General features: G+C 43.2%; 2 protein-coding genes across 13 annotated transcripts in view; one reads left to right on the top strand and one right to left on the bottom strand.

Annotated features, from left to right (window-relative positions):
- Positions 1-23,011, top strand: part of CTNNA2 (catenin alpha 2) — a 1,085,794-nt gene that overhangs the window by 756,649 nt on the left and 306,134 nt on the right. Inside the window, exon 1 of one of the 10 annotated variants that reach the window (XM_070236227.1) lies at positions 17,210-17,324. The exons of the other annotated variants lie outside the window; for them this stretch is intronic. The gene's annotated coding sequence lies outside the window, so the exon portion shown is untranslated. Of the gene's footprint in view, positions 1-17,209; positions 17,325-23,011 lie in introns of those variants that run through there. 10 annotated transcript variants of the gene reach the window in all.
- LRRTM1 (leucine rich repeat transmembrane neuronal 1) lies at positions 3,064-5,977 on the bottom strand. 3 transcript variants are annotated; one of them, XM_014731068.3, is made up of 2 exons: positions 5,329-5,977; positions 3,064-5,057 (listed from the first exon to the last, which is right to left on the bottom strand). In XM_014731068.3, exon 2 carries the CDS (start codon positions 4,996-4,998, stop codon positions 3,430-3,432), a length of 1,569 nt encoding a protein of 522 aa, XP_014586554.2. In that variant the 5' UTR covers positions 4,999-5,057; positions 5,329-5,977; the 3' UTR covers positions 3,064-3,429. The 3 variants fall into 3 exon arrangements, with proteins under 3 accessions (XP_014586554.2, XP_070092330.1, XP_070092329.1); XM_070236229.1 differs by having other exon boundaries at positions 5,325-5,923; XM_070236228.1 differs by having other exon boundaries at positions 5,174-5,909.

The following is a 23,011-nucleotide window of genomic DNA, read 5'->3' as shown; positions in this document are numbered from 1 at the left end:
GAATAAAAGGATGTGATGGCAACTTTTCAGTCTTGGGAGCCTGGGGTGCGTTGTGGGACCACTGGTCTCAACCATCGCAACTAAGTCAGAGCATCGGGGGCTGCCTCTTCTCTGAGTGTAGATCAAAGGATGGGTTGCATTTAACCTACTCTCTCTGGCACAATTTAAAAAATGAGGGGGCTAAGACTGGCGTGAGAGTATAATTTGTTATTTGAAAAGACTTTTCTTCTAGATAAATATTCTAAAAACCTCTATACCATGGCTGAACTTTAATCATCTGGGAAGATACTGCAAAGGGAGGGTTAATCCATCACAATGCCCAGGAAGAGACGTGAATTGTGGCCTTCAGTTCTTTTCAGATAGCACAGGATGATGAGATTAGCACCCTCTGTGGGAAGAACAAAAAAAAGATGCTACACCTTTAAAAATTAGATTCTCTTTTTAATGCTCAGTAGCTTGCTTACAGGGGTCAGAGCAAGTTTCTTGAAGCTTAAAGATTAATTAATTTGAGAAAGAAAAGATTTCAAGTGTCACAAAACCTTAGTTAAAACTACAGATTTCCGTTATTCTTGCCTTCTCCCTCCCCTGGCCATTCTCCAGAGCAAGAGGCGCAGGAGCCTGAACGATGGGAGCTAAATTCCTCTGTTTGTATAGAAAACATTTTTGCTTGCCTACAAAGACACACAACACAGAGAGACACTGACACACACACACACAAAGTAAGAACACAGCTTTCTATAGCCATCATTTGCTCTCCATGTCTCAAGTTGGCAGATTCCTCTTACAAGGATCTTTCATTAGATTTACAGGGACTTAAGATCTTCTACATATGTGGTGTTCAGTAATATTGGGGGGTGCGCAGCAGCATAAAACAAAGCACACATTCTCTCGCTTTTTCTCATGACCACATGGAAAAAAAAAGAAAAGAAAAAGAGTCTTGGGGATAGATGAATTTTACAGTTTCCAACATCTCTATTTCTAGGAGATAGGGGGGACCTGTGGTTCTGATGTTTGCCAGAAAGGCATTGCTTTGGGAAGCCTTCCCTATAAACACACCAACACAGCCGTTAATACACCACCCAGAGCAGCTTTTGGCACTGGATTCCAGTAGCCTTCCTTATGAGGAGATTAAATCAATGGAATCCCAGGAGCTTTCCCTCAATTGCCACAATTCGGAGATTTTTTTTCCAAAAATCTGCATTGTCTATTAGAGGAGGTCTCTTTAGTGGGGTTTAATTATAGATGTTCCTGGAACCCCTGCCCTCCAAGTGATACACTATTCAAAACGGCAGCCCCAAATGATCATGCTTAGACTATATCCAAAACCCCCTCCTCAAAGTCATCAAACAAAGCACCTCTCTTCTAGAACATTAACAGTCTAAATGGGTATGTGCATGGTGTGTGTCATAATGTCATGTTTTCATTATAAACAAAACAGGATAAAGTTTCCTGGTCAGGAAGAATGAGCTGGGGTGTGTGTGTGGTGTGTGTGTGTGTGTGAGAAAGAAACTCTCTTCCAAAGCTTAACATCTTAGAGACATTTGCAAACTATTTCTCTTGAAAGAGCCTCTTAGAAGCAGTATTTTTAGGCATATTGGTTTCTCCGTAGGTAGAAGAGAAATCTACTACCAATCCTCATCTTAAGTAAACCTCCTGCTGATGCCATTCTGCACTTCAAACAGCTGATTTTGCCTTTTTTAGGTAGGTGGCTGGAAGCATTTGCATTTGAGGAGATGCTTATGTATGTCTTTTCCCCAACCGTCTTCCCGCTATTTGGACTTCTCTCTTAAAAAAGAGGAAGAAAAAAGAAAGATGCCAGACTGTGGGAGCATTCAGAGGGGTGAGCACCTGAGTTTGAGAAAGACTTCTGGACATGGACAACATTAGTTCGGTGTTCACCATCTGCCATCCAAGACAGTTTATTTCAGGCATGCATTTGCTTAAATTGTTAGCTAGTGAAAGACCCCTCCCATCCAACACACATACTCCTACCCCTGTCCCTTCCCACACACTCCAACTGCTACTACTCTTTAATTTAGTTTAATAAACAAGTTAAATCTCAGTGATGGACCTGGAAACCTATGAAAGGTGGGAAGGGGCAGTCATGAATCCCAACACAGAAGAAAGTTAAACGACACAGGGAGAGCAAGTATTACAGAAAAGGGCAATCTGAGAAGAGGCAGCTTTTCTATCCTGGGCTAACAAATTATTCCCATCTCAGTAATATTCGAACACAGGATCAAATGATGATCTTCCCCAACCCCACCCCACCCCACCCTGCCCCTTTCATTGCTTCTGCATCACGTCTGCCACTAACACTAACGTCTCCCACTACAAGTCATTACCCAGTAGGCATTCATCCTGAGGTGAGATTTTCTCACTGTTTCCCATAGTAACTAGGAGTGTGCCGTCGCTGCTCAGAGCCTGAGTCTGCTGCAGTCTTAGCAATGTACTCCAGAGGCACAGCTTTCATCACTGAGCATTTGGGTTCCACCTATTCCCCTCAATCAGACTACAGAAGGCAGGAGAGTATGGAAAAGGGCACAAATGCTAGGAAGCCTGCTGAATCAAAGGCTTAGGAGAATTAAGAACAAGTGGCATTTGGGGGTGAGATTTTGAATTGATTTGAAAGATTGTTACATTAAGTGCAAAAAATGTTTCTTGTTGTAGGACAGACTGTCTGGCACTGCCTTTTAAAAGCCATTAGCAACGATCTCTGCCTTAAAGGCTCAGCACTGATGCTCAGTCCTCAGTCCACCTTTCACTTGCTTTAAAGTGGTTAGATTGCACGGCACCCCCCTAAAAATAATATAAAGGGTCTTCCTTTTTTTCAGTCCTTACCCATGTGGGATAAATCAACCTGATAAGCTTTGTCTATCCTTCTTAATATTTCAAATTGAGTCTGACTACTTTGCTCCTGAATTTCTGGATTTTCCCTCTGTCCACTGGACATCTCCCCCCAACCCCCATCACACACGGATACGCACAGAGGAAAGGAAATTTTGACTGTAACTTCTCTTTTAACACAGGTAACAATTCATTTAGGTTACACCAGTCTGTAAAAACTGTAAATGCTATTTTATTTTAAACATTTTAGTTTACAAAAAAAAAAAAAATCAATGGTACCTTTTTACACTCTCAGATTCCTGAATATGGACAGATCTTCAAAGGGAGGAAGGAGATCTCATATGAAATTTAAGATAGACTGTCCTGAAGGTGGTGGGGTGGGATTTTTGTTGTGTTTTATTTCGTTTTTGTTTTTAAGACACAATAAAGCTAAAATGTCAAGTCTCTAGGAGAGATCCCCTACAGTTTCAGTCAGGGAGCATATCAGAGCACAGACAAGGAGACTCCAGCCTGGCACTCGCCGGCCCGCCCCGGCTGCCCAGGCGTATTTGGTAGCGCACGGGTTGAAAACCACTGGGACAATCACACCTCGCATTCCCTCGCGGGCTGCTGGTGGCAGGTACATGAGCCATACTCGTTGATGATCACCAGGGCTCCCTCAATGTGGTTCGGTTTGTAATCAACATAGTATTCCTGGGCAGACATGGCAGCCATCTGATGCATGGTCTGTTTCTGCTTTTGCTTCCTGCGCTGCGTGACAAAGCACTGTCTGAGCTGCCTGAGGCTGGCTGGGAAACACTTCCAGGAGACATACAGCACCAGGACCACGATGAGGAAGGAGAAGATGAGGGCCATGGTGCCTGTGACCACCTTGTGGATCTGCACAGCGTTCTCGGCGTGCTCGCCGCCTGGGAGAGCCACAGTAGCCGGCTCGGGCGTGCCGTCGAGCTCCCCCTCCCTGCCATCAGCGAGCGTGGTAGCCGAGCTGGCCGGGAGCCCCAGGTCACTGCGGTTGGTGACGGCCGACAGCAGGTGGCCGCTGGTGGGCTCGGCCCCATCCTCGCACAGGTGGAAGGCGTACACGGCGTCCAGGACGTCCTCGCCCTGCGCGTACTCGGGGCTGGCGCACTGCAAGTTGCCATCGTAGCGCCCCTGGAAGTTGCTGAGCCACGAGGCCAGGGCGCACACATTGCGCCCGCAGTCCCATAGGTTCCCGGCCAGGGTGATGCTCGTCAGAGACTTCCAAGAGTTGAGGATCCGGGGCTCGATGTAGGTGAGGCGGTTGGAGTCCAGCTGCAGGGACTGCAGGTGCGGCACGGTCTCGAACACATGGGGCTCCATGTACTCGATCTCGTTACCCGACAGGTCCATTTTCTCCAGGTTCCAAACCCAGTCCAGCGAGCTGACCACAATGGCCACCTTGTTCCTCCTCAGGCAGAGCGAGTGCAAGGAGATGAGGCGCGGGAAGTGGGCGAAATTCACCTTGACCAAGTCGTTGTGCTCCAAGTGCAGCTCAGTGAGCTTGAACAAGCCGGCGAAAGAGTTGCGCGCCAGACTCTTGAGCTGATTGTATCCGATGTCAAGAAACTTGAGGCTGCGGCAGTCCTGGAAGATGCGCACCGGCACGAACTGGATGGCGTTGGCCCGCATATGCAGCGTGGTGAGCTTCCGCAGCCCATGGAAGAGGTCGGGCGCGAGCGCCTGCAGCTTGTTGTACGAGAGGTCCACGCTGCGCAGGTTGGGCATGGGCCGGAAGGTGGTATTGGCCAGTTGGGTGATCTCGTTGGAACTCAGTGTGAGTTCCTTAACTCGGCGCAGTTTCTGAAAGGCGTCCCCCTGCACCGAGCAGATGTGATTGTGATCCAGATAGAGCCACGTGAGCTGCATTAACCCCGTGAACTGGCCGGCGCGCAGCTCCGAGAGGCTGTTGTAGCGCAGGGACAAGCCCAGCAGGCCGGACAGGTTGTGGGGCGCCTCGGTGAGGTTGAGCGCCTCGCAGTACAGCAGCCGCCCCTCGCACCGGCACAGCTGCGGGCACCCGCTGGGGGCGGCGGGCAGCATCTGAAAGCAGGCCCCCAGCAGACACAAGACCACCCCCGAGGGCCTCCTCAGCAGCCAGTATAGACAGAGACCGAGCAGCAGGAAATCCATTAGCGAGAATCTTTCCAGAGAGGCTGGAGAATGTCCATTGGAAGCGCTCGGTCAGAAATCTACATCATATTTTATTCCGAGGGAGGGGGAGCGGGGGAGGGGGAGAAAAGGGCAAAAATCAAATAAATATATTGAAATAAAGAAGGACCCCCCCTCCCCAAAGCCACACGTTCACCTCTAAGCATGCAGAAAGCTGGGCAGCATAGAAAGTTCACAGCCACGGAAAGATCAAAGAGATGGTGATTTGGTCCATGTTAGATGCTGCAGCAAAGAAAAGGGAGGAAAAAAAAATCTTCGGGAAAGAATTTAATTAAAAAGTGTCTTACCCACCCTTTTCCAGAGAGTGACAACCTCCATTCAGCTGCTCCCTTTGTGTGCAGGCTAATTATATGCAGGGCGAGAGAAGACCCCTCTGTGTTTCCGAGGCAGCCCCGGTCTGCGGCCGGCGGATCTGGCAGGCGCACAATGTCTCACTTTGCTGCTCGGCTCGGGGCTGCAAGGGCGGCCGGCGAGGCGGGGAGGCGACTTCTAGGACCCGCAAGTTTCCCAACTACGTGCCGGCGCCCGGGCTTCGCCTTCCTGCCGCTGTCCTTTTCCTCTGCAGTTCGGACTGTGACGTTGTGGGGAAAAAAACTCCAAACTCGGGGCTCGCGACTCCCCAGGATTTGACAGTCTGGTTAATGTCCGTCATTGGAAAGGACCACAGACCGGCGCCACCTTTCACTCCGCGGAGACCGCCTGCCATTCGCGCCCGGGGCGGCTGCGGAGAGCGGGCTAGCTCATGCTTTGCGGGCGGCGGGGAGGTGCGGGCGGCGGGCGGCGCGGGCGGCGGCGCGGGGAGCGGGGAGCGGCGCCCGGGCTCCTTCCCTCCGCCAGGCAGTGTGCGGTGCGAGCTTGCACAGGCACCTACTGCTCACTGAGTGTCGTAAGCTGCTCACGATTGTGCGTCTTGCCGGAGCACCTCAGACATGGGCAGATTGAAAAGGGGTGGGCATAAAACCAACATTTTACCGAATCACTAAAGTAATATATATTCTTTGATGAAATGTAAAACACTTATAGCTTTTTTGTCCATATTTCAAAAAAAGGGGAGAGGGGATGGAGGCTTGGGGTAGCATCATCAAAGACCAGATATTTCCAAGTGGGAAACTGAGAGATTCTGTTCTCTCCCCCTTCCCCTTTGGGGAATGTTCCCCCTTTCCTCTTTAAAGCTGCCTACGTGTGAGAGAGACGTAGGAATCTGTAGAGAAATCAACATTTGGTCCTTTGCCTTAGAAAAGCAACTTGAGAGAAGATAGAAGAAAGCAATGATTGTGGGGGCTTGGCTAAGATTTTTTTTTTCCTTGCGGGCACTGGAATTCTGCAGTCAGCCAGCCGTTTTTGGTGGTGGATGGGGAAATGCTTTTCAAACCCAGCAGGTTTGGGAAGCCATCCTAGTCCCAGTGGTATGAGACCCAGTGTGGCAGAAACGTATGTCTGTGTACGGAGAGTCTTTCCTGAGATCCCGCTGGGGTTTCACCAGTCTCCATTGATGTCTATGGGGTCTCCGGTGGATTAAGGAAAGATTCTGCTGTATGACACCAGGAGGCTGACCCTGACGTTCTGCTCACGGTGATTACTGTGCTCTGCAGTACACCCCACTCCAGGAGAACGTGCTAGAGAATGAACAGAGAAGAGGTAGTTTAAACCATAACGAAGCCCACCCCCTCCATACCCCTAATTAAGCTTTGAGACTGTTAGTAATTTGTGTCTTCTAAGTTTAAAGAGAAGTCTTGCCTGATTATTTCTATTCACAATCATTTATAGATGGGGCACTTACAAAGAGCTTGCTCTCTCTTATTCCAGTTGGTCTGGAGAGGGTCTGTATTGCTATTATATGGCACCTGTTGGTCATCTGTAGAAAAAAGCACAAAAAACCCCCCTCAAAGATGGCAGAGAAACCCTGCTGGAAGTGAGTGTGGGCAAGGCTACGTTCTTGACAAAGATGCCCAAGTTGGTGGTAGGGAGAGTGAAATGTGAATCTCCAGCTCCTTTCTTTGAATTCTCTTCATTTCTGCCTCTCAGGAACTGAAAATAAGTGAACATTGTCTGTTGTGGTACTCATTGTGATAAGAATGAGATGGATTACCAAAGTTCCCAGGTTGGATCAACTTCAGACAAGTAACTGGGTTTGTCCTTAGCATCAAAGCTGAAGACACCAACCAGTGGAATCACAGTCCCCAAAGACTAGTGGTACTTTTCAGGAAAAGTCCTATGAACCAGGGCATGAATCATTCCATTTTGTATTCATCTGAGCTCTGCCCCGGTCATTTATCTCAGAGATGCATCATTTAATTGAAAGGAAAACTAATCTGGAATGTCCTAGACATCACATGCTGTCTTAGGAGCTAGAAGAGACATTAGAGTATCAACCCCCTTAATTTTGCACATGATGAAACAGAGGCACAGAGACCTCAGGCAATTATCCAAGATCTCATAGCTTCTTACAGGGACAGATGGGTCTTTTGCTGTCCCACCTCAAAGTGGTGTCCTTCCTTTGCCATTCTTGATAGTTGCCTGTTTGTCACTCTTGCCTCCTACCTACCTCTGGACTGGGCACCTACAGGTTTCGTCCTGGCACCTCCAAGGTGCTGCGGAAGAACACTTTAACAGACAAACAATTTCACCATTAAGTGTTTTCACCTCTTGCCAAGGCAATTACTCCTGACACCAGGCTAGCTGATTGAGCCATAAACTCTAAAGAGTTGGGGGAGGGGGAGCACAGGCTCAGGTAAACACTGGCCAACCATTCAGCAAGTGCTGTGCCTACAAGCCACCCAATCCCCATGGCTGCTAGGAAGAAAATCCTCCTAATGCAGGAGCTTGGCAAAGTGGCGATGGAGGCTGCCAAATGGGCAAGAAGAGGTCCCACTTTGGATGTCACTTGATTTGTAGAGCTGGTACGGAGAGGCAGAAAAGAGTTGAGTGTTGGCAAGAAGAAAAGGGAATAAAATTAAATCCACTGCATTTATATGTGAGTTTTCTTCTAAGTACGCTACTCAGAACTTAGAAGATGCATCTAGGCTGTAATTAGGATATATATAGATATAGATATAGATACATGTTTTGCTTGTCACGTTATTATCCTGCAAATCATTTCGTCTGGATGGTATCTTTAAACTTTTCCCACCTCTAATGTGGCAAGTTTGCATCTTTTCTACGATTTTAAACCCCTTGGCAGAAGTGTATACATTAACAGATTGAAATGAGCTTTATTGAAATTTAGCTATTCTAAGTCATCTAAGTTGCAGAATCCCAATTTATTATGTATTTAAAGCATACCAGCACTGATTAAATCAATGCAAATTAGGTTAAATAAGAACAACATGAATCAAGTGTTTCAGTGAAGTTGAGTGGAGAAACGACAACTTTTGAGTCACCACAGCAAGTTTGTATGGCTGTTTTTCAGGAGTTTTAATTTCATGCTTCTCAGGGTCCAACACACTAAAAAGTAAAAAAGGGAAAGAACTCACTTGAAGTTCTCTCTTTCCTCGTGTTTGATCTTTCATATCTCTTTCCCTGTCTTGTAGGAACTTCTGATTCACTGGGTTATAATGTGGCTACTTATGTGCACTTGATGAGTCTCTCTTTCTGAGCTCACCATGGGTTTCCGTCAGCAAACATCTCTCCTTCAGTGTTGGATGCTGATGAGGGATGTTTTACACACTTTGAAAATACCCTTAACGTTTTCCATGTTTACGTGGGCAAGGAGCTTGAACCACCATTGTAGTTGGGCATCAAGAAAACCACCCCAAGCCATCAGGCCAACATGCGAATGGGAACTGGGGGTACGAAGGGATAAGAATCTTGAAAATGTGGATTCAGCAAATGGGAAGGAACTCTGGGTTACATGAAATGTGAATCTGATTGCAAAACACAATCTGGCACTGAGAGGAGGTAGAAGAACACGCTTGGTGCAGCTGGAGAGGCCAGAAGTATAGCTTGGAGGAGGGAGAGGTGATTAATTCCTCCTCTTCTAAACCTTGTAAATTAACCTTTGCATAATAAACCCTCCTGCTTTTTCTTGGTACTTCATGTTGTGGGGGGGGTGGGTGGTCACGTACAGCGTCTTTTGGATATGTCATACCTCTCCCATCTCAACTGAAGGCCGCCTCCAATTTATTTGTTTTAGTGAAAACAGTTTGTGAACCAAGAGGCACAAGTGAAAAGAGTCTGAAATGAGCATGCATTTCTGGGCATTGACTTTCCATTAGCAGTCTCTGGCAGTGTTCAAGGAAAGAGAAATTCAAGTGGTGATTTTAATGTTCTGTCATCGCTCGCACCAGCCTGGACCATATTTAAAGAACATAGGAATCGCCACACAGCACTAGTAAACATGTCCACTCTCTTCTTATTGCAATCTGGCATAGTTCTGGGCTCAGACATTCGTGGTGAATTGAGCTTATTAACTGGTTTGAATTCCTGCTTAATCAATAGCCTAGGGAATCTGAGCTAAATATAAAAAGCCTCTGTATTACGTTGACATATAGGCACAAAATAGTAACCTAGGAAGGTCCAACCTTTTGGAGTTGAAGTCACATGGATTAGTGCCATTTATATATGGCCATCTTTTACAGATCTATTTTATGTAGGAAATTCTCCATCATATGTAAGCAGTGAGCCTTCTGTGGTAAATTGACCTGCCCAATTGGATGCATTTATCTTTTAATTCAAATTATCTCCCATTCTCTGGGACCACTTCTTAATCTCTCACAAGTGCTTTGAGAATGCCTTTTAATTATTTAACATAAAGGTCTGTGGCTGTTCTTGCTTATTTTTGTTAGTTTAAGTCAAATGGAGGTTTAGTTTCTGAGATACAGAGTTAGATATAATGTGGTCCCTGCCTTTTGTTTTCTCAGATCTGGAGTGGGCATAATGGGTAACAAAGCACTATGATTCACGCTATGGCGGAGATATAAACAAGAGCTGTGGTTGGAGAGATTTCTCTAGCTAACTGAGCAAGGCCAGTCAGAGAAGCTGGGAGAAAAGGAGGAGGAGTTGACCAGATGGATGGATGGCGGAGACCACTCCAGTCAGTAGGCAAAGTCTGAAAAAACTACAGGGGTTCCTGAGATGTTTAGAGTGTCTGGAGCACAGGTATGAGAGAGAAAGGAGTGAGGAGAGATGAAACCAGAGTATTAGCTTAGAAACACATTGGGAAGACTTTCAACCTGGATTATGATTTCCAAAATGTGGGCACAAGGAATATAGTTCTGATGATGGTCCTGAAGATGAACAGCAGAGAGAAGGATACTGGAGGCAAGAAGAGCGATTTGGAGGCTACCACATCCGCCCAAATGAGATATTGTGTGGGACTGCCTATGTTAAAATTAGAGATGGACAGGGAAGGCCAGGGACAGTAAGAGTTTGTAGTGGGATTGATAATCTTTCAAATGATACTTTTTCCAAGAAATAATTTAAGATGATTTCAATAGAGTGGGCTTGTCTAAGGTAGATGGAAGGCAAGGAAGAGTAAGACGTGAAAGCAAACTCTGACATTTGGAGCTACAAGTAAGCAGCTGAAGATATAGACAAAGGTTACAGCTGGACATACAGATCAGGGAATCCCTGGAATGTGCTGAGTGGTTACAGTGGTCGCTGTAGATGCCAATCCCTAGCAAGAAAGATTAAAATACAGCTGATGCTCAGTCAGACATCTTCACAGCCCAGTAAGATAATGTGGATGTGGGAACCAGCTGGATGATAGGATCTAGGGCATGTGCTACCTACAAAGTACATCTTTTAATTGAAGTCTTTCAAATTCTAGTTTTTAAAAATCATATTCTATTAGTAAGCAAGTGACACTGCAGAGAGTATTCAGCTTGTGGAATACCAGTTTGCAAACTTCTTTTATTGATTCTCAACATGGAAGAATAGGAGGGAGCAGAAGAGGTAGATATGGCCTCAATAGGAAGGACCATTTAAAAAACTGAGAACCATTGCCCTAGTCCATTGTGAGCAGCCTTTAATATAAAGGCGTGGCCATGAGACTGTCATTAATACATATTTCACGTGACTGTGGAAAAGAAAAAATATGGTTGATATTGACAGTTTTGAGAGGAGCCCAGATGGTCAAGGATTACCAATATTGGGGAGAATGCCCATCGATGAGTAAAGCTGCAAAGGAAAAGTACTGTCTGTGTAAGGACTCTGTGTCAATGACTGTCTGACGTTGTGTGTATCTTTCCCCCAGAAGGGTTTGTCATTGGCATCTCACATCAGTGTAAGATTATTCCTTTGTGGATGGGCCTTCGATCACCTTCTCAAACTTGAAACAACGTGATGACTAGAGATCATGTCCTTCAGAATGCAGTTCTGTATTTGCATTTTAGCAGAAGAATCTGAGACATTGAATAACTTACTGAAAAGAACTTTTGAAATTTCTGACTTTATTTTAGACTAAAAATTGTTTTGCCACTTATAAGCTGGGCACCTGGGCAGTGACAACTTCCAAGGAGAAGTCTTCAACAAAGTAAAATAAAAGATAAAAATAAATTTAATTGTAAAACTAGAAAAATAGTTCCAATTCTATTGCAATAACTACTTATACCAATTTCTATTAGATAAGGCCAAAATGATGCCACATAGAGTGAAGAGAAGATGGAAAAAGAATCATAAGCACTGATGGTGTCAGATGCCTCAAACTTAAAACTCTTACTGCTTCTTCCTTAAGTATCGGTTTCTGCCTCAGAGGTTGCATAATAAATAAATTAATTAATTAATTAAACAAACAAAAAACTTGATGGTTAACAACAGTTGTTTTATTTAGTTCATGGTGCTGTGTATTGGCTCCACAGATCTGTATAAGCCAGCTTGACTATGCTCACTCAAATGTCTGTGATCAACTGGAGAAGTAGCTGGAGACTGGATAGTCCAGGATGGCTTTGCTCAGAGGGATGGCAGTTGGCAGGCTGCTGGCTGGAGCCCGACTGACTGACTGACTATAGCTTGGGTCACTTTGGTTCTCTTGCATGTGGCCTTTCATCCTCCAACAGGCTAGCTTGGGTGCAGTTGTGTGATTTGCAGGGTTCCAAGAGCAGCAAAAGAGGGCAAGTCTCAAAATGCACAAGTACTTTCCAAGACTCACCTTCTGGCCAATTGTGGTTGTCTGTAGGCCAAAGCTAGTTACCTGGTCAACCTGATTCAAGGAGTGGAGAAATAGGCTCCATCTCTGGATGGGAGAGGAAGAATTTATGGTCATTTTTGCAGGTTAAATAAAGTAGTAGTGGCTTAATGTTACTATAACTGTAAGTACTAAATGCTCTAAAGTGATTTTTATTTCTCAAGCCATATGGCCCAAACAGTATGGTTCATAAACACCAAGGACCAGAAGCATAGGTATCACCTACAGCTTGTCAGAATTGCAACATCTCAGGCTCCACCCCAGACATACTGAATCAGACTCTACATTTTTACAAGATCCCCTGGTGATTCATAAGCCCAATAAGGTTTCAGAAGCACCGTATCTTTTTGCTATTCCTCATAATTCCCTTTCCTAGGTTGCTGTGTTCTCCTGTTGAGTGATAGATCTTTGATTTTTAAAGGTGCCAGAACTGTTTCCTTCTGCACAATTGAAACAGAACAAACACAGGTTTAAACAGTAAAACAGGTTGCTTCACAGCATGAATAGCTAGAGAGAGAGAGAGGGTATAACATTTTTCCGCTCAATTGTCCTTTGCCTATAAAAATAGAAATTTAAAATTAAAATAACAGCACATAAATATTAAAGAATATTGTATTTAACTAGGAAGCCCCATTTAGATGTTAGAACAATTTTTAAAGTGGGAACAGCTCGGCATGTACTTACTTAACCTGACCTTTAATAGTCCAGAACAGTTGCTTAACTGGACCTTGGTTTTCTAAAGGTTGAACGATTGACTCTTCAATTTTTGGACCACAGGTTAAATATCCCTAGCATGTGTGCAAGTCCTTAGGTACTCTTTAGGCCTTTATACACGTAGTAAGACAAGCAGAACTTATTAAGTATCTAGCATATACAGGCAACTGATCTAAACATATAGAAAATACAAGCATACTAGAGTTTGTCGGATTCTCTTCACTTCAGACCCCAGAAGTGAGGGGGAAAAGTAGGAAGAAGAGGGGAAAAACTAAGCTTTCAACAATAAAAGTTTATTTCACCAGGCTGAAGTCAAACAAGTGGCATCTAAAAGACTCATAGCTTTTCTCAACTTTTGACTTTCTATTAAGTGAAGGAACCTGGTTACAACTTCCAATGTCCTCCCTTAGTTTGCCTTTTACCTCAAGACTGAACATAAAAAAAAAAAAACAGAAATTTTGCCTAAAGCTGTCATTCTGTGTGAAGTTCGCTTTGGGTATTCTCTTTTCGGAATGGGATAAATTCTTCTTCGAAGCTATAATTAACACTATCTTAAATGTATACTCTTTGGGGTCCTGTCTTTATCAACCAGTTAGTCCACCAGTGAGTGGTTAGCAAATATCTGTTGAGCACTTGATATCTACAGGCATATTTTAGGTCTTGGGATACTTTGGTGAATAAGACTGAGTAACCTTGAAAGCAAACAGATTAATAAGATAATTTTTAGATACTAACGTGCTAGGGAAAGTTAGAATAGAATCATGTGGAAGAGAGAAATTGAGGGAAGAGGACTGCTTTAAAGTTAGACAAGGCTACCTTGAGGAGGTGACAATGGAGGTGAAACCTGAGTAATGAGTAAGAGGCAGCCACTGAAAGCTCCACGAGATGTGCATTCCAAGCAGAGGGAATAGCAAGTGTCAAGGTCCTAAGGCCAAAACAAGCCTATGTTCAAGGAACTGTAAATGGCTAACATGCTGGACTGAGTGAGACGGGGTTGAAGAGATGAGGAGGATTTTGAACACAAGACATGCTTCCTTAAAGGGTCAGTGCACCTTTTTATATCTTCATTTTACGAATGTTCACCAGCATCCTCATCAGCTTTACCAAGCCTTATAGAGTGATTACTCTATCTCAGGCACTAAAGTAAAGCACTTTAATATATTAATTCCATTTATTCCTTAAAGTACTATGAGATTCTACCATTTTCCCAATATACATAAGGAAATCAAGACACAGAAAACCTAAGCCACTTACCTTATCACAGCTGGTATTAGTGATAAGTGATTTTTCTACATTCCATAGACCCTTTTATGGGGCAACTAAGAGAGCTGGATGCCAATCAGCCTTTTGACTGTAAAAGCCAAACTTTATTCTTCTACAATCTTCCTTTTCCCCAGGATTCATCCAGAGTAGACCCAGCAAGAGAAAACATGGGGCAACTTAAACTTTCCTCCTGGATTCCCACTCCTCTCGGCCCCCTTCTACCATCTGTTGCTGTTTGCGTAGAGAAAGAACAGAACAGAATACCAACGACCACACACATTCAGAAATCTCATTTTGTATGTGGGAGTCTGGATTCATTAACAAGTTCCTCAAACTCTCCCTGCACTTACAACACTAATCTAAACATAACCCAGTGAAATCATGGGAATAGGCGCTGATCAGCTGCATGATGCTGAGATGTCAGTGTCCAAATGCGTCATCTGCTACTTCCTAGTAAGTGTCTTCTGCTTCGAGTAGGTTGTTTTTTCAACAGCCTCTATGGAAATAATGCCTATGGCAATATTCTCTAACCTCCATATTGTCCCTCTGATTCTAACCCCTATTAAATCCCACTTCCTTTATAAGGGCTTCTTTCCTCCAGACTATTCACTTAGCCATCCACAAACCCATATAGCCACTCATCCATCCAACAACCGTGTGCTAGTAGGGACTTACTCTGTTTCGTTAAATGTGTTAGGGAATATAGAATACTTGTTATATAGGGCATATAGTATGTGTGTTAGGACACATAGAATATAGTATTCCATTCTTTGAAGAGTCCATTCACTAGTGGTGAATCACACTCCCAGAAGTCCATATTAATCCCTCTCGTCCTTGAACTATTACTCATCTAAAAATTAAGTGTTCTGTTAAATACTGTCTTAAATTGCTCTCTAGTTGTTTCTGAACCTCCTGCCATCCATTTTATTTTTCACATCTCTTAGGTGGAAATTTTTCAAGAGCAAAATTCAGATTATACTCCTGGGGTAGTGGAGTGGCCTGAACGTAGAGTTGGAATATCCATGTTTAAAGTCTGGTTTTGCCACTTACTAGCTGTGTGGTTTTTGGAGTGCATTCCTTTCTCTATCTAGAGAATGGAAGTTGAATGGGAAGATGTCTAAGATCCCTTTCAGCTCTGACATTTATGAATCTGTGAATTCTAAAGTAGCGAACAAGGGCTGGAAAGTTAAGGGAACATTCAATAGAAAGGTGTTGAGAGCTTGTTTCAAAAGCTTCTAGTTCTAACCTATTTATGTGGTGAGTGGTTTTCTAACTGTAATGTAACGTTGCCACTGCCTTATAGACTGAAACAGAGTAAATACAAAAACAGTTAAAGAATCAGATTGGACCTTTCTTGTGAAGCTAGGCCTTTGGACAGAGTCTTCAGCTAGGCAAGGATTCTTTCCCAGCCCATAGAGCAATACAGACAGGAGATATAACCTTGTGCTAAGCCAGTTCTCTATTTCTACCTTTACTGATTTGCTGCATCTTACCCTAGACATTCAACATTGGCAGTATCAGAATGGTCCTGGAAGAGGTTTTTATGTATATTTGGTTGAACAATTCATAACAAATGATTAAGGAAGGTAGGATTTAGGGATTCAGTCTTATGCTTTGGGAGCTGCTGTCACAGGGTGAACCCGATCCTTTATCACACCCAATCACATTTGGGAGGCTGGCCTGTTTGCATCCCTCTCTACTCAAATGGTCATGTTGAGTTCCTTTGACCATATGCATAGGTTAACTATGTTCAGATACCAATAACCCTGTTTGGGTAAGTACTCATCTTAAACACAGATAATACTCTAAAAGAATTTAAATTCATCTACTTGATTTCAGAACAATTGGTGTTTGAAGGATGTCTACAAATTCAGAATGTTATTTAATGGAATTTAACCACTTCCTTTCAATGTAATTGCCTAACAAGGGCAGATAGATACAGTTTTTTTTGTTGTAAACAACAAAATAGTTTTTTGACAAAATGAAATTGGCATATTGCCAAACTGGCCACATCTCTTCAAACCTAGACAAAGTTTGTTTCATTACATAATGTGGTGAATAGTACATCTCTCCTATAGTTGTTGTGAACATTGTAAAGGCTTCAGAAATCTTTTTTAGATGCAAGTATACTGCTCAGGATATGATCCAGCCAATGTGGAAAGCAAACTACTGTTTACTTTGATGGTTTTGCTCTTTCAGAATCCCTGAGGGCTGAAAAAGAAAAGTGATACTGTATGACTTTGATGATGTGGATATAGTCAGACTATCTGGGTCTCTCGTTCCAGAATTCTTTCTTCTCTGATGTCATTGCCACCTAGAATACCATCCCAGCTGTCATAAGAATTCTTGACTTATAAAGTAAACTAGGTGGCATTTACCACCCACCTAACTGGAGTGGTGTCAGGAGGGTTAAAATGAGACATATTAAAAAGCCCTCCAGAAATATTTGATGTTCTGTATAAAGACAGTAACAACTCGTGACCTGGGCCTCTTCTGCAGTAGGCAGAGCGTCTCTTCCTGTAGCCTCCTGGTAGGAAATGACACAAGATTTTCCACTCAGCTATTCTGGGAACAGATAAGGGAGGAATTGCATGTTATAAAGTAATAATCGAAGTAATGATCAGAATGTCAGGGAATAATTTTGCTCTGATTCAGAGATTTAGCTACTGCCTTCATCCTGAGAATTATTTTTCATCCATTTAATAATTTTAAACAACTCAAGGATAAATGTAAAGTTAACTATCAAGGACCTAAGTTTCTTCATCTATAAAATGGGATTAATGTTCTTGCTTTATAGAACAATTTTTAAAAAGTAAACACAGCTGATGCCTATACAGTTAGTTTTAAAGTTGCATTCTATAGCTGTGAGATATCTCCATTATTTTTGTCATTTTTGTAGGTCTACTAAAACGGTAGGCCTACATTTAGCATTGTCATTTCCTGTCTCTTTGACCAAGAGGCCATTATCATCTCCCCGCAGAGGGGGGATCTATGTTGGAAGAAAGCTTTAGTGTTTTCCTCGCTGTTTTTCTCCTTTGGCTCCAGCTGCCTTTGTGCCTATCTCTAGGATTGAACCATGGTTTACCGTCTCTGAATTGTGATACAGTCAGCTGCTTGCCTCACAAAGTGCTCAAGCAAGGAACAGACAGAATATTTGAAATCACCCCCAGATAATTGCCATGTGGAGGTATCGTCCTTACTTTCATTCTTTATTATTATTATTATTTTATTCCTTATCCAGTGTGATAGGAAGACAGGTGACTAAAAAATTACTTGATTGGATTTAGACTTAATTATTAATATTAGACTTAACCATTATTAACCTCTTGCCACTTTTGTATCATCATTTTTTAGTATTTTAAACTAAATCACAGATCTTACAACATTTTACTCCTACATATTTAGTGTATATCTCTAATTTTTTTTATGTAACCACAATATCATTATCACACCTTAGCAAATTGATAATTGTTTAATATTATCTAATACACAGTCCCTATTCAGATGTTTCACATTATCCCTCAAATTTCCTTTTTTTTTTTTTTTTAAGTAGATTTGTTTGAATCAGGATCCAAACCATGTCTCCATATTTCATTTCATTAGGGAGGTGATGTCTTTGAGGCGGTGGAGGGGAAGAATAACTCTAGGAATTCCCCTAAGCAGCTGAATTCACCAGAGTGTGCCAATATTCATTCATTCATCCATTCATTCATTCACTCAAATATTTATTGTTGTTGTTATCTGCTAACCACTGTATATAAAGCTGCAGATATAAAAATAAATTTGACATGTTAGGTTCTCTGACATGCTTACATATAAAAACGACAAAAAGAAACAATGTAAGAAAAGTCTATAACTGACATAACATGGAAGAACTTGACAACCTACCAAGTAAATATTGACCACGGTTATGTTACAGTAGAACGGAAGGGACTCCTGGAGAAACAAGGAGGCTCAACTTTAATTAAGCAGGTTTGGTGACTTCACTTGAGGGGTTTGGGGAGATGGCACTAAGGAAAAGCTATTACAGTGGTTCTCCAGGCATGACTGGTGGTGAGGAGGCCCTGGACCACGTCTGACGGGGTGGAACAGAAATACTCCTAGGAGAGTATTAACTGGACAAAGTGCATGTGCTGGAGGAGGTGCACAGAGAGATGAAGTGAAGGAAGTGTGTTAGAGCCAACCAGTGATCTGTCTTGAGTATGTTATTTCTTTATCGAACAACATATTTTAAAATAATTTGTGATGCATAATGAATTTTTTAAAATGTATGCAAATGAACTACAGCCAGGGATAATTGTGGAATATTTCTTTTCTTAAATCATATGATAGTGGGCTTTAAAAAACTCTGTCTTTCTGATATATAAAAAGGCTATATATTCTAAATCCTGTTAATTGTGGCAAGGTTTAATTTTTGTGCATGTGTGTATACATGCACTTGTAGGCCCTGATGGATGATAAAATGCTAAATCAGCAGTGGTAGGAAATATTAATGTAAGTTTAGTGTTTACTGTGACTATAGTCAATCAATACCTTATTTCTGCTAACATGTTTTGCGAGGCCGCCTCTGGGATGGTAGGTAATCTATACTCAGGAAAAGCTATAGCTCTTCTGAAGGTGCTCTGTATTTTATTTTATTTTTTTTTTAAAAAAAGGTGTATTAGCTTCAGAGAAGAGGGCATATTCCTCTTGCTTAGGAAGCAACAATAGAACAAAACATGATTTTATATGTGTGCTTTTTAAGATGATATCTGAGACATTGCTGGTATGTGTAGAATTTCACAGAACCACTTTATCAGAACACTTAGCTCATATTTTTCTTTCTAGAGAGCAAATTAATTACCATCTGATAAGCAAGCTTAAGTCTCTTCTTTGTACTCTGCTACCAGGCTGTTTTTATTGGTTGGAGCCACTAAATCAAACTCAGTATAGGCCATTGTCAGTAAAATGCCCAGTGAGTAAAACTAATACAGTGGCTTCCCTAAGCCCCTCATTTTCTGTGGCGTGAAAACAGACCCATGAATGGGTACGTGTGTGTTCTGGAACTGGAGAGAGATTGTGCCTTCCGCAGCTCACACTGCACGGAGCCACTTCCCTGAAAGCCAGGGAACCTATTTACCATTGTCATAGTAACACACAATTCGAGCCCACATAGACTTAATCCCGAGAGGCAATTGTTCCTTGCTTGGGCGGCTGCCTTCCCCGCAGAGCTGGCTGCCGCCCCCGGGCTCCCCCAGCTCCGGGCGGCGGCGGCCCCACGCGCCAGCCTGGCCCAGGCGCAGACGCGCTCCCCGCCGCCCGGCCACCGCGTGTGTTACCATGGCGATCGGATATGCGTGGCAGGGGAGATGGGTGCCAGGGCCGCCTTGTCCGTTTTCCGAAACCGAGTCAATTTTGCTAGTTCCTGAGCATGTGAGAGAGATTCTCTTACCACCCGGTGCCAATCAGAGGCCAAACCCGACCGGGGCCTCCTCGCCATCCAAGAGAGTGCGGCGAAGGACGGCTGTTTCTCTGCCCTTGCAATGGAGAAAGGAGGGCGACGCTGCCCTCCAACATAGTTTCCTTTGTAGTCCGCCATCTGCCATTCCAAATGCCGCTGAAGGGCGTGTAATTTGTGAACAGGCAAAACTGGGGACCGCTTCCAATAGGAGGAGAACTCTGCTTCTTGAAGATGAGCCATCTTCTTGAAGAGAAGTTGAGAGCCCTGTGGCTGCACCACAACTGCCTCGTCCAGGCTCAGTGCTGTCCCCAGCCCTGTTAGGGCCCGCTGCTCTCATCTTTCTTCTCTTCTCTTTTGCATGTAGCACAGCGGTCCCCTAATCTGACTGCACATCGACATCACCAGGGGAGAGCGTTTGGTCTTGACTTTTGTTCGATTCTGGGGATATAACCCAACCCCCCTCCCCAAGCTTCTGATCTAATAGAGCTAGGAACAGGCCTGGGGATCTGCATTTTGAGGCAGATTTCCCCAGGGTGATTCTGATATGCATCCGGATTTGGGAATAATTATCTAGGTCTCCTCTCTTTCTTCCTCTTCATTTCTAGCTTTTTCTCTTATCTACCTTTTCTTCTTGCTTACCTGCTCTCTCTCAAATTCAACTCCTCTTTTCTTTCCCCATATTTCTCTCTCCTTCTTCTATCTGTCTGTCTGTCTATCTATCTATCTATCTCTTAAAACATTTTTTGTGTGCCAGGCACTGTCCTAGATGCTTGAGGGGCTATGGTCTCTGCCTCCATATAACATTGTTGGTCTCTCTTCGTTGACCTTCTCTCTTGCTTTTCTGCATACCTGCCAGCTTTTCTTCTCTTACTCTGTACTTTCATCCTGGTTTTATTCCTATCTGTTTCTTTGTGTTTACTTTCTTTCTTGCTTTCTGCTATTAGTGAATCCGTATGTATTGCTTAGCACTCCAGATATCACACAGGATTAAGAAGGTGCTGGCATCTACTTGGGTTTCCAAGACACAAGTTCCTCCCACCATAGCTTTGAGAACCTCTTTCAATCACTAGAGGTGAGACAGAAGGAGGAAGATGATACCCACCCCCTTCCCCCCCAACCTCCACCTCACCTCATTCTTTGCTAATTAATTACATGGGAATTGCCCTTTCTGGAGGTCAGGATGAAAAATAAGTCAGGTTACTCTCAACGAACATTAGCAGCATTCTAGTTTTCATAATGTTTAACCACTTCTTTATTAATCTTGCTTCCCTTGAAGCTGCAATTAAAGATCTCCCTCCAGTCAAAAGAAAAGCATGTAAAAATGAGGCTTGCATAAAAGAGAAAATACAGAATAACCTCACTGAATTAATTCCCCCCATTATTCAGCCTGCTGTTTTACATAGATACTTTTTTGAGCATGAACACCATGAATTGTTACAGATTTACCTGTTCCAAAATTTCAATTATAGCTGTGTGACATGTGAGTACAAAAACTGTGAGAACCTCTCTCCAGAGTTCGGGGGTTTGCTTTGCTCTAACAGAGTCCTCAAAGATGCTCCTTTGTTCCTCCTGGGCTGCTCCTAGCAGCATGAGGCATTGTCACGCGGCTCGGCTGCGAGTCATAGCCTGAGTATGAGGGCATGCTGCCTACAACCTGAGCTCATTTCCTCAGCCTTCATGTGGATTTGAGGTCAAGGGCTGCAATCATCATGACCTCTGAGTTCCCAGAGTTAAGCCTCTACTTAAAATCTTAACTAACTTAAAGATTTCATGTACCACCCAGGCAGCCAGCCAATCAGTAGCTGTTTATTAAAAAGCCTTCTATGGGGGCAGGCCCAGTGGCGCAGTGGTTAAGTTTGCACATTCTGCTTCTCAGTGGCCTGGGGTTCACCGGTTTGGATCCCGGGTGTGGACATGACAACGCTTGGCAAAAGCCATGCTGTGGTAGGCATCCCACATATAAAGTAGAGGAAGATGGGCATGGATGTTAGCTCAGGGCCAGTCTTCCTCAGCAAAAAGAGGAGGATTGGCAGTAGTTAGCTCAGGGCTAATCTTCCTCAAAAAAAAACGAAAACAACAATAACCATAAAAGCTTTCTATGTACAAAGATCTGGGTTGCCTAGCAGTTGGGAGAAATTAAAAAAAAAAAGTAAGACCATAACCCTTGGGGAAAAACTGATTTACATGAAAAAATAACTAAATTCTTTGATTAAAGTACAGTAGTTTCCCAGAATGCTTAGAATAAAAATCCACATTTCTCAGCATGACCTTGAGGCCCCAAGTCATCTGGATCTTGTCCCCCTCCCTCGCCTCATCTTTCCTCACTATCCCTCTGGTTGATTTTATTCCAACCTCACTTCCTCCATTGATCCCCTTCCCCAAATGGCCATCTGTTCCCTTTTAGAAATAGGCATCTCCTTCTTGTCACTCAAGTCTCAACTTAGTGGTCACCTCCTTAGAGAAGTCTTCCTTGATACTCAGTCTAAAAAATATATCAGATCATTATTATACCGCCTATTTTAATGTTCTGCCATGGCATTGGATATTTTCCTATTTATATGTTTCCTCCCATCTCCCATTAAAATATAAGCTTCATGAGAACAGAGGTCTTAACTCTTAAAAGGATACAAGGCATCAATGATGTGTTCATTAAATGTTTTTCTAATGAATAAATGAATGAAAGACTGTCTGCATTCATTGCTGAGTGAGAGATTCAGATGTTAAGCACTAGTATTCCCAGAGGAGGGAGGAATCACTCCAGGCTAGTCAAGAATTGATGAGAGAGGAAGGGACACCTGACTTGGATGCTGTAGATATGCAGGATTTAGAGCTGTATAAAGGATGGGTTTGTTTCAAGTAAGGAAGAATTTGCCAATTAAATGATCTAACCCATTATGGCCCCAAACCAGTTATTAAGTATAGATGAGTCCCTTAACCTCAGTTTCCACTTCCGATCTTCGAGGTTGCTTGCTGTTCTAACTCCGTGATTCTTAAAGCTGTTTTTGTTTTATATTTTTCCTCATCAAGGAGCTTTGGTTTGGCAGTTGCTGCAGCAGAAACAGCGTCAGAGAAATCTAGTTTAAATAACTGGTTCTTTCGCTCCAATATGAGAAGGGGGAAAACATTTTTTCCCTTCATGGGCAAAGAAGATGGTTATGGCTGATTAATCAAGCCATTAGATACTGTTTTGCTGCATCCAGTGGAAGCAATGATGAGAATTTCGCTTGAATATTCATGTTATAAGTGCTCCATGAGTTAGGAATGCTTATAGATTCACAGTATTTGAGAGCTAAAAGGGACCTTAGAGATCATTTAAACTCTGCAGCCCATCCTCCATATCATTTATAATTGTGCAGTGTAAAATACTGAGGCACAGAGTAATAAAGAGATTGGCTTATGGTCACAGTGGTAGCTGATAGGCAAACTGAGATTAT

The sequence above is a fragment of the Equus caballus genome, chromosome 15, assembly GCF_041296265.1.
Source record: "Equus caballus isolate H_3958 breed thoroughbred chromosome 15, TB-T2T, whole genome shotgun sequence".
In the NCBI taxonomy this organism is placed as follows: Eukaryota; Metazoa; Chordata; class Mammalia; order Perissodactyla; family Equidae; genus Equus; species Equus caballus.
Note: the sequence above shows the minus strand (reverse complement) of the source record. Positions and strands in the feature narration are given on the sequence as shown.

Excerpts from the sequence above, each read along its gene's own strand:
- LRRTM1 (XM_014731068.3), bottom strand. The coding sequence starts at position 4,998 with ATGGATTTCCTGCTGCTCGGTCTCTGTCTATACTGGCTGCTGAGGAGG.